This window comes from Micropterus dolomieu, linkage group LG09 (genome assembly GCF_021292245.1).
Source record: "Micropterus dolomieu isolate WLL.071019.BEF.003 ecotype Adirondacks linkage group LG09, ASM2129224v1, whole genome shotgun sequence".
NCBI lineage: Eukaryota > Metazoa > Chordata > Actinopteri > Centrarchiformes > Centrarchidae > Micropterus > Micropterus dolomieu.
In genome coordinates this window covers 29,983,135-29,992,886 of record NC_060158.1, presented here as the reverse complement: position 1 = coordinate 29,992,886, position 9,752 = coordinate 29,983,135, and the positions used below count along the sequence as shown (strand labels likewise).

At 41.8% G+C, this 9,752-nt stretch overlaps 2 protein-coding genes across 2 annotated transcripts in view; one reads left to right on the top strand and one right to left on the bottom strand.

Annotated features, from left to right (window-relative positions):
- Nucleotides 1–830, top strand: part of ilf2 (interleukin enhancer binding factor 2) — a 25,515-nt gene extending 24,685 nt beyond the window's left edge. The window contains exon 16 of the mRNA XM_046057940.1: nucleotides 633–830. The gene's annotated coding sequence lies outside the window, so the exon portion shown is untranslated. The remainder of the gene's footprint in view (nucleotides 1–632) is intronic.
- A 49-nt stretch (nucleotides 831–879) lies between these two features.
- pex11b (peroxisomal biogenesis factor 11 beta) lies at nucleotides 880–9,532 on the bottom strand. The gene is made up of 4 exons (XM_046057941.1): nucleotides 9,255–9,532; nucleotides 7,267–7,382; nucleotides 6,984–7,185; nucleotides 880–4,249 (listed from the first exon to the last, which is right to left on the bottom strand). The coding sequence occupies exons 1-4, from the start codon at nucleotides 9,308–9,310 to the stop codon at nucleotides 3,856–3,858; spliced, it is 768 nt and encodes a 255-aa protein (XP_045913897.1). The 5' UTR covers nucleotides 9,311–9,532; the 3' UTR covers nucleotides 880–3,855.
- Between the last annotated feature and the right edge of the window lie 220 nt (nucleotides 9,533–9,752).

Genomic DNA, 9,752 nt, shown 5'->3' with positions numbered 1-9,752 from the left:
GATTTCATTTTCCAACAGGACTTGGCACCTGCACACAGTGCCAAAGCTACCAGTACCTGGTTTAAGGACCATGGTATCCCTGTTCTTAATTGGCCAGCAAACTCGCCTGACCTTAACCCTATAGAAAATCTATGGGGTATTGTGAAGAGGAAGATGAAATACGCCAGACCCAACAATGCAGAAGAGCTGAAGGCCACTATCAGAGCAACCTGGGCTCTCATAACACCTGAGCAGTGCCACAGACTGCTCGACTCCATGCCACGCCGCATTGCTGCAGTAATTCAGGCAAAAGGAGCCCCAACTAAGTATTGAGTGCTGTACATGCTCATACTTTTCATGTTCATACTTCTCAGTTGGCCAACATTTCTAAAAATCCTTTTTTTTGTATTGGTCTTAAGTAATATTCTAATTTTCGGAGATACTGAATTTGGGATTTTCATTCAGTTTTAATCATCACAATTAAATGAAATATTTGAAATATATTAGTCTGTGTGGAATGAATGAATATAATATCAAAGTTTCACTCTTTGAATGGAATTACTGAAAGAAATCAACTTTTTGATGACATTCTAATTATATGACGAGCACCTGTAGTTTGCCATTAACACTCTTGTTCTGCTCTCTTTCCACAGTGCATGTTGGGAAACGTATCTTTCAGCTGGATTCCATGGTGTTCAGATGTTGGAGCAGCAGGGAAAATGGTCCGTTTAACGGCCACTGTTCTCATTTGTCAGTTTTTATTGTTCTGTTTTTACTTTCCCTTTGTTTGGTTTTTACTCCCTCTTTGTAACAATAACATCCCCAATTAAACCTTTTTTTTTTTTTATTTAGCTTGAGTCTTGTTGTTTGTGCAAAAAGAAAAGCAGATCAAACAGTCCATCCACACACATGCACTTTATTGCAGGCAGCGAGTACATTTTCACTGATGGCGAGTAACATATTTGGGTCAAGGTCCCCAAATTGCAACGTTTCATACAGCAGCTTGCAAAAGTTTTCATACCCCTTGAACTTTTCCACGTTTATTCATGTTATAACCCCAAATGTAAATGTATTTTATTGGGACTTCATGTGATAGACCAACACAAAGTACCGCATTACAATTATGCGGTACTTTGTGTTGGTCTAAAAATCTGAAGTGTGGCGTGCAGAAGTATTCTGCTCCGTTTACGCCGGTAGAGACATCCCCCAAAAGACGTTATTCGCTGCAAAAGTATTGACTCAGGGAGGCTGAATACTTTTGCACGCCACTTCAGATTTTTATTTGTGAAAATTTTTTGAAAACTATGTATCATTTTCCTTCCACTTCACAATTATGTGCCACTTTGTGTTGGTCTATCACATTAAATCCCAATAAAATACATTTACGTTTATGGTTGTAATGTGAAAAAATGTGGAAAAGTTAAAGCCACTGTAGATGTGTACTGATGAAAAGGTGATGATACGGGTGACAGGAATGGTTCTACTAAAGGTTAAGAAAATGTGTTTGTTCTGGATTTGTGAATTCTTAACTTGTCATGGAGTCTGAACAGTTGTTGGAAGTCTCTTGATGGGCCACTTTACTCATGTTACAGATGTAAGGCACCACTCTGGCACCTCCGTTGTCACTAAATCTGTAAATTCATTTGTAATATTTAATGTTCTGTTATCATTCTTTTATTTCCCATTCAGGTTATTTGTAAGTCAGTTGTTTGCCTATGTTGGATGCATATTCAACCAGATTTTTTAAACAAGTTCAGGTCACACAGTGACACCTAAAACATGTTTTGTGCATGCTTCATGAGCCAATTTTACTGCAAGTTGAATTAGGATACCCTCAGCAGCAAGGAACTGGTAAAATGTCAAAGACCAAGAGGTCAGTCGGACCCGAGCAGGCCAAAGTGGTCTCATCCGATTAGCAGGTTGGTGATGATAGCGCTGTATGCTGGCAGAGGTTTCTGCTTACGGTCATCTCTGCAGTGTGGCTACGTTAAGGGTGTGTAGGGTTAGGGGAAGGTGTCAGTAAAAGGTGCGTCCTGTCAGTAACAAACACACTTATGTATGCACCTTCATGACAACAGTGGACAATGTATTTCATGTTTTCAGTAGTAGGGTACTGTAATTTCTGTAAGGAAAACCTACATAACCTGTACTGTGGTAACATTTAGACTCTGCACAAAGTGAGCAAGACGGTGGTGCCACATGAAAAAGCTGACATCAAGTGCAGCAGACCTGACCATTATCAGTGCTTCTCTCCTTACAAGATTGAGTGTGGAGATTCTTTCAATGAAATGCATCATATTCCTGCATTTCTCTCTGACAGTTCGGAATTTGATGGCTCGAAACATGTATTACTGGAAGAATGATGATCCGAACTTGCTGGGTGTAATCACAAAACCGTGATTTACTAGAACTTGAAATCAAACAGCAACCAATCAAAAATGACAACCATGACAAGCTTGAAGATGGCGGGTCTTACTGTGCATTCAGAACAAATGCGAGGTGAGCGTTGGGCGCATAACGATTACATTCAAAGTCAATTCAAAGACTCAGACACAATGCAAATTCGTGTTGGGCTGGACGCATGGCAGCAATACGAAGGTATTCGCGCAAGTTAAAATTCTTTAATTGGAGTGATAAAGTTGCATGACGCTGTGTTGTGATTACCTATAAGCGTTGAGATTGTCTGGACGTCACTGATGGCTTCAGAGCGCTGGCTGACTGACAGCTGCTGAGCTACGTGGAGCTGTGGAGGACTGCTGGGGCAGCACTGCAGCCTTTGGACAAATAAACTCCCGCATTTACCAGCAGGATGAGCTCAGAGTTGAAAATTTCACTCACTTCTCGGCAGCGAGCCAACTTGTCTTTCCAGTTCCACTGTTGTCACCTACTACTTCATATTTATATAAATCTGGACAAAACAGACTGCTGGGCGAAAGTAAGCATACAGTGGGGAGAACAAGTATCTGATACACTGCTGGTTTTGCAGGTTTTCCTACTTACAAAAGCATGTAGGGGTCTGTAATTTTTATCATAGGTACACTTCAACTGTGAGAGAATCAAACAAAAATCCAGAAAAATCACATGATTTTTAAATAATTAATTTGCATTTTATTGCATGACATTTTAGAAGTTGTCTTGCTGCCAGACCTGACAAGAATAAATTTTTTAAGTTTAACAAATCTGCAGCATAGTTTTGATCCCTTTGAAAATGTTAACTTTGGTTTTATACCACAGTAGTAATTGCTGTGTTTATTCGCATGATGGTGTTGTGTGTGAACACTCTGCAGTAGTCCAGCGGTAAGACTCAGGCGAGACAAGCGAACGATTTAATTTGCGTTTGGTAAGAGGGCAGACAGCAGATGGAGGAGACAGAGCTGTGCTGCTCTTTCTGTGAAGGCTGTGTTGGACAATGAATTCTCATCCCTATGTATTTAATAAGTATTTGGGTTTAGTGTCGGTATGCGTTATTTGGTAACCTAAATAAAATGAGCCACACTCAGTGCACCGTTGGAGACAAAGGAGGAACAGGCCATCAGCCTTTCTTGCATTCAGTGGATGTTTAGCCTGTTAGTACAGCTTAGTGGTAAATGAATCCTTTAGACCCAACAACAAATCACTTCCCAGTGTATGACAGACTATACTATATTTACTTAACACTGGCTACTGTGAGAACATGAGGACAACATGGGTTCGCTTCAGCCCTGTGTGGACACGGGTCACAGGTCAGTAATCAGTAAGTTATGCAGAAAAAAAAAACACTTCTGAAGGATTAGGAAATGTGGTCTGAGTACACCAGCAGCTGCTGCCTGCTCAAAATGATCAGTGTGTGAACCCTGTTAGATTCTGATCTCAGTCCTCCTCCTTGTGGACCCGAGTTCATGGCTTGAGTTTAAGCCAGGGATGGACCATGGTGAGGATGGAGAGGACAGAGGAGGCTAGGCCACAGGCCCCAACAAAGCCCGACCCCGTAGGGTAAATCCCCAGCCGGTCCAGTGGGATGAAGATATCGCAACTGTTCTTCAGCAAGTCCAACAGCAGTGGCGGGTTGTTGTACAGTACCGCCACCAGTAGGCGGAGCTGCCTGCGGAGCCATGTCGACACAACAGGCAAGGCGGCGGCGGGTGAGGACAACTGGTCGGTGGGCAGGGTGGTGCTGGGGTACGGTGAGTTCTGTGATTTGGCAGCTCTGGTACGCTCTTCACACTCAATAAGAAGGCGGAGCTCATACACATCTCGAGTTAGGTTGAGGATCAGAGCGAAGAGGTAGTACCTGCAGAGTTCAAACACACAGATGGTAGTACTTTAGCTATTACAGGCATGCAAACTGGTCGGGTAAAAAAAAAAATAAAAAAAAAGGTGAGGAGGATACGCAAGCAGATAAACATAGCAACAGCATAAGAGGGGTCTTTTTTAAACTTACATGTTGTATAGATGACGTGCATACATCTACTGCAACAAGAGAAAGATACCGACACGCAAGGGCGTCACTTTGTGTTGAAAAGTAGTGGGGACATAAGGGCTCAGATTAGGGGTGTGACGATACCATTAGCTCACGAGACGTGGCGATGCCCCTCATTGCTGTTGCTGCTATTATTCAAAGCATTTTTAACAAATGCTTTCAAAAAATGAATCAATGTCCCCAGTGTAAATAACACAGATGCCGACACGTTTTTCCTGTTGACGTTAGCCTACATTATATCCAGGTTGCTGCCACTGCTCTGAACAATTAGCTTAGCTAACGTTACTGGTAAATAACAGCAGGCAAAGTTCTAAACTTGGCAACCATCTGACAGGACAGTTAACATTGTAAGCCGTCTTACATCAGCCTAGCTTTCCGACGGACAGTTTGTTCGTTCGTTTCGGCAGTCTTCTGGCGTCCTCACGTGTTCAGCTGTCAGACTCTGCAGTGCAGTGGACTTGGAAAAAAAGACCTGCCCTCTGATTGGCTGTTGAGTTGAAGAATTGAGGAGTGACGATTGGTTAGGCAGAGCCAGTTGTAAAGTTGTAAAGCTCATGCTAGAGAGGACTCTGTAGAGGCCTAAATGCTGTCTTAGCAACGACCGACCCCCCTTCCTTAAAATATTTTCTCATCGGATCTGCACAAATCACGTAGGTGACCCATTTTGATTTCAAAACGGCGCAAAAGGTGAGGAGTTTTCGTGCCTGCTATTAACAACGGGTCAACTGAGAGATTCTGAACGTGTTTATTGTGGAGCTGTGCGGAGACAGACCTGAGGGGGGATACGTGGTCTAATGCTTAGGCCACACCGCCTAGCTGAGCAGCATGTGTGCCTCATTTTTTATTTGGCAGCCCATGTTAACAGGTTAGAGGGGCCACACAGCGACACTCATCTACATAGGAAAGGCATATTTCCAACAGTACCTTCTATATATGGTCACTTAAAGACATAAGAGCATCTACAGCTTGTTTCAGACAGGCTGAATTGAGGGCCTGTATGAAGGGCCGGTTTAACAGGAGTCACAGAACTACGATATAGGACTGGAAATGCAGTATAATCACAGACTGTATAAAAGAAGTGAATGTAGAGGTAGATGTAAATATCCACTGGCCAAACATATTTTTTGCCATCCAAAATAATAAATTGCCTTTTGTGTCGATTACACTTTTATTTTTGTAATTTTAATTAATAAATAGATAGTATTATGTCAAATGCAAACTTAAAGAAGAGGCCAGAGTGAAAATTTGAAGCAAAATTATATTATTGCTGTTAAATGTACTTAAGACATAAGAGTAAATTGTTTTGTAAACATACATGATGCTTATTAATCATTCAACTTAAACCTCAGACTGCTCACGTTCTACAATCACCCTCTTCTGGCCTCCTGGTTCTGATCAAACAAACACAAGTTACATGAAATTAACAAAAACGACAACCAATGAACCCCCTGATTCGTGTGTTACACGATTTTAGATCCCTCGGTACATCGGGGACCAATTTAAGTGCAACACACAAACAAGAAGGTCAGTCTGCTGCCAATTAAAGTCAAATAGATATTTTATGGCGATATCATGCCAAAGTGACAGATAGCCTTCCAACATTTAGCTGCCAAAACGGAAAATCCACCCACATTTGGCGGGTGTTAATTTCCATCCCTGATTATTACCTAATCCATATATGCAAAATAAAGTGTGCAACAGATTTATGTTTGCACTCCATGACATCAGAGGCTTAGGATCAAACACCTGCAAGAAATAATGACCTTTCTGTGCCAGGAACAACACTTCAAAAGGACTATCTTGTAAAGTCCCTAAGATTCTGTTGAAAGAAACATCTGATTGTGAAATGTATTGCACTGTTTTTGATTTAAATTGTTTGTGTAATAAGAAAACATGTTAGTCATTTTTAAAAATGTAATCTGACTTTCTGGATGTTCTGTGAATTTTAAGATAGATCATCCAAAAATATACAACAAATGTTGCAACGCAGTTTTATTGTTAAATATAGCTAGATTTAACATAACAAAATAAAATTAACAAAGAAAAAAAATTAAACGAGAACTAAATCAGTACACAAGAGGCCACTAGATGGCAGCAGAGGATAAGGGTGCTGTCAGCGAACGAAGAAGAGGAGGAGATCACGTAGAAATTCTGCCTAACAGGGAGGAGATTGAGGATTATAAAAGATGGTGTTCACGAACTGCGTAATTGGTTCATCTTTAGCCTGCCAAGATGTAACTCGGGTTTTTGTCTTGTAAAAGAATAAAGACTCCTTTTGCACAGATTTTTGATTGGCCCCAGTAAGTTTTTGGACCCCAAACTGCTATTTTAGCAAAGATTTTTTTATAATGGTGGAGAAAAGCTTTGGGTTTTTAACTGGCTTAGCCCTGAACTTTTTCCTTCAACAAGACCCGGAGCTACCCGCTTGAGTGCAATATGTCCCCTTTAAGATGACACTCAAACTCATGTCACCGTTATTCCATGTGCTAATTATTTGTGCTATAAATGCATTTGTCATTTAAATATAAACAGGAAACTCCCTCACCTGAAAGATCTCTGACTCCATTTGTGCTGGTCCAGTTTGGGGATAAGGCCTGTTTTTCCAGCCCACAGGACGTTGTCACAGGCAAAGTACATGGCTCTGTTGAGGTGACTGATAGTCAGGCAGAGCCTCAGCACACTGTCAGACAGGTGTATGGCCCTCTTGGCGGCCTCCAGCGCCTCCACAGAGTTTCCCAGACGCAGTACTGTGGAACACAAACACGCATCAGCCACCGCCTCTCAGCTCCGGTGCTTGGAAAAGAACTCAAACCGGCTGCTTCACTCACACTTTCTTGTCAGGCTCATGTGTGCTTCCAGCTGACTGACTGTTTTGTGAAGTTCGGCCGCTGCCCCGCCCTTCTGCAGAGTGTAGCCCAGCAGGGTGCAGGCATACTGAGCAGCCCTGTGAGTGCAGGACACAAGAAATGGAAATAGTCTGTACTTGTTGTCCGCAAGAGTTGTCCGCACCTCGCAGGACATTTGAATCATTTATCACAAAGAATATTTACAAATAATATATCATTTTTAAACAGTACATGGAATAGACCCACAAGGTGAGGTGCAATTCTCGGCAGGCATGCACAACTCGGCACAAGACCGGCGAATGGCAGACAAGCGGAGCATAGAGAAAAGGGTCAACAATAAGGCTCAGTTTAACTGGAAATGTACAGTGTGAGTCACAGTGTCTAATGAATAGAGACTGCAGCTCTGCAGCTTCAAGATTAAAGCGGAGATACCGTGTATTTCTGGGTGTCTGCTGCATAACCTTAATTGTACTTATGATATTTAAAATGATCACCAATGGTGAAAATGCTACTTTCACTAGCTTTAATTTAAGTATTGAGGACAAGGGGCGCTGGTTAGCTCACTTCTAGTGGGTGCGCCCTATTAGGGCTGGGCAATAAAACAATAACGATAATTATCGCAATATAATTTTATCATATATCATCAATAAATATTTGATTTAATTAATTTGAATCACAAAATATTTCGCACTTAGTTTTTTATTAAGATATTTATTTTCTTGAGGAAATATTTTTTTATCATAATTGTTTTGGATGTTCTACCTCAGATTTGTGATCCACTGTTGGATCTCAAATGGTATGAATGTGGTATCGAATGATATGAAAATGTTTTTATTGCGATAACATTTTTGGCCATTTCGCCCAGCACCCTATGTACAACAGCTGAGTCCTTGCTGCAGTAGCCTGGCTTTGAGTCCAACCAGAGACCCTTTACTGCATGTCATCCCCTCTCTTCCTCCCACATTTCCTTCTCTCATCTATCATACCTCAAATAAACAAAAGCACCCCAAAAGTAATGATGAGAAATATTCCAGTGCATTTAAAAAGCACTTCTGCAGACTTCAATATTGTGCAGCTCAAAAGGTGAGTTAGATGCCTGCAGCCTACAATCTGTCACACTGGATTTCACTGGGGCTGCTGGACAGGAACACTGGAAGCGCACTTTGCTAGTGATCATGTAATTGTGACTCGGTGTGAGAAATGTATAATTAACTTTGAAGTGCCCAATATGACTCCAGACAGGGTATTTCTTTACACGCAAGAAATTAAATAATTCCAGTTTTTCTAGAAGTTTAAGTTGTCTATTGTTGGATTTGCGAGAGTGAGTACAGAGCCTGAGTATGGTGGAAATACGGTCAGCTGTCTGTGTGTCTTCAGTGTTTAAAGAGAGAAGAACCTTGGGGAATGCTTCTCATGCAGGACTGCAGCCATGCCACAGCTCTTCATTAGGTTTATTTCTGTTCAAGTGAATTAAAAAGCACAACTGTTGGCAGGAGTAACTTCCTGCGGCACTTCAGATGAACACTGATCAGCTCACATTCTGAGTGTGCAACAAGTGCAGCCATGTGGAAATGTGCTTCTGGTGTTCACAGTGCAGAGGAACTTTGTACTGAACACCGTGTTTCATCGACAGACTGACCCGGGACCAGGCTAGTCTGGAGGGATAGGTTTCCATGGTAACTAGAGTCAGACACCTCTGGAAGTTGTAGCTGAGTTAAAGTTAAAGAAGGTGCACTTCTACTGTCAAAACAAAACACTCAGCTCACTTCTGCACGTGGCACAACACCAAAATCTGCTTAACAAACTCTTTCCCTTCCAAGACGACAGACTTACCGCGGTCTTTCATTAAGCTAGCAGAGATTAGTGTTAGCTATCTAGCGAGCTTTGACTACTGCGTTAACGCTACAGTTTGTAGTTGCAAGTGACATTTCACACGTTCTCGGTAAGAAACTTCGTGACATTAACGTTACCGAATAATTCGCTCCTTGGCTTGGCTCTGGCCGTTAAACCGAACCCAGGAGTCCATGCTGGCGTGTTGTTCTGGGCCTGAAGTTAGCAGCAGCTGGTATGGAAGTTCAGTTAAATCTTCACGTCCGTAACGCTGGAGCTGCTGCCGTGAAGCTGGAAGTGCCGTGTAGTGCTTTCACAACCGATGTTTTCACAGAAGAGCTCAACCATCTATTTACAATAACGCTTCCTAACCATAACCGTCCTAACTACTTCGGCTGCTGCTGCTTTTAATGGCGGTTGGCAAACAACGGATTGGTGCATTACCGCCACCTGCTGGTATGGAGTGTGGATTATTAAAAAGATTAGTCAGTCTAGTTAGTAACGTTATACTGAAATAGGATATGATAACACTCACACTCACACTCTTGAGTTCTTTTGCTGAATATCTATTAAATCTATAAATCTATATATAAAGAGTACTTTTATAGTTTACCAAGGTTTTGAATACGCTGCCATCT

Excerpts from the sequence above, each read along its gene's own strand:
- pex11b (XM_046057941.1), bottom strand. The coding sequence starts at position 9,310 with ATGGACTCCTGGGTTCGGTTTAACGGCCAGAGCCAAGCCAAGGAGCGA. Across the intron at positions 7,383-9,254 it reads GCCAAGGAGCGAATTATTCG|GGCTGCTCAGTATGCCTGCA; the intron begins GTAACGTTAATG and ends CTGCACTCACAG. Across the intron at positions 4,250-6,983 it reads TGGAGTCAGAGATCTTTCAG|GTACTACCTCTTCGCTCTGA; the intron begins GTGAGGGAGTTT and ends TGAACTCTGCAG.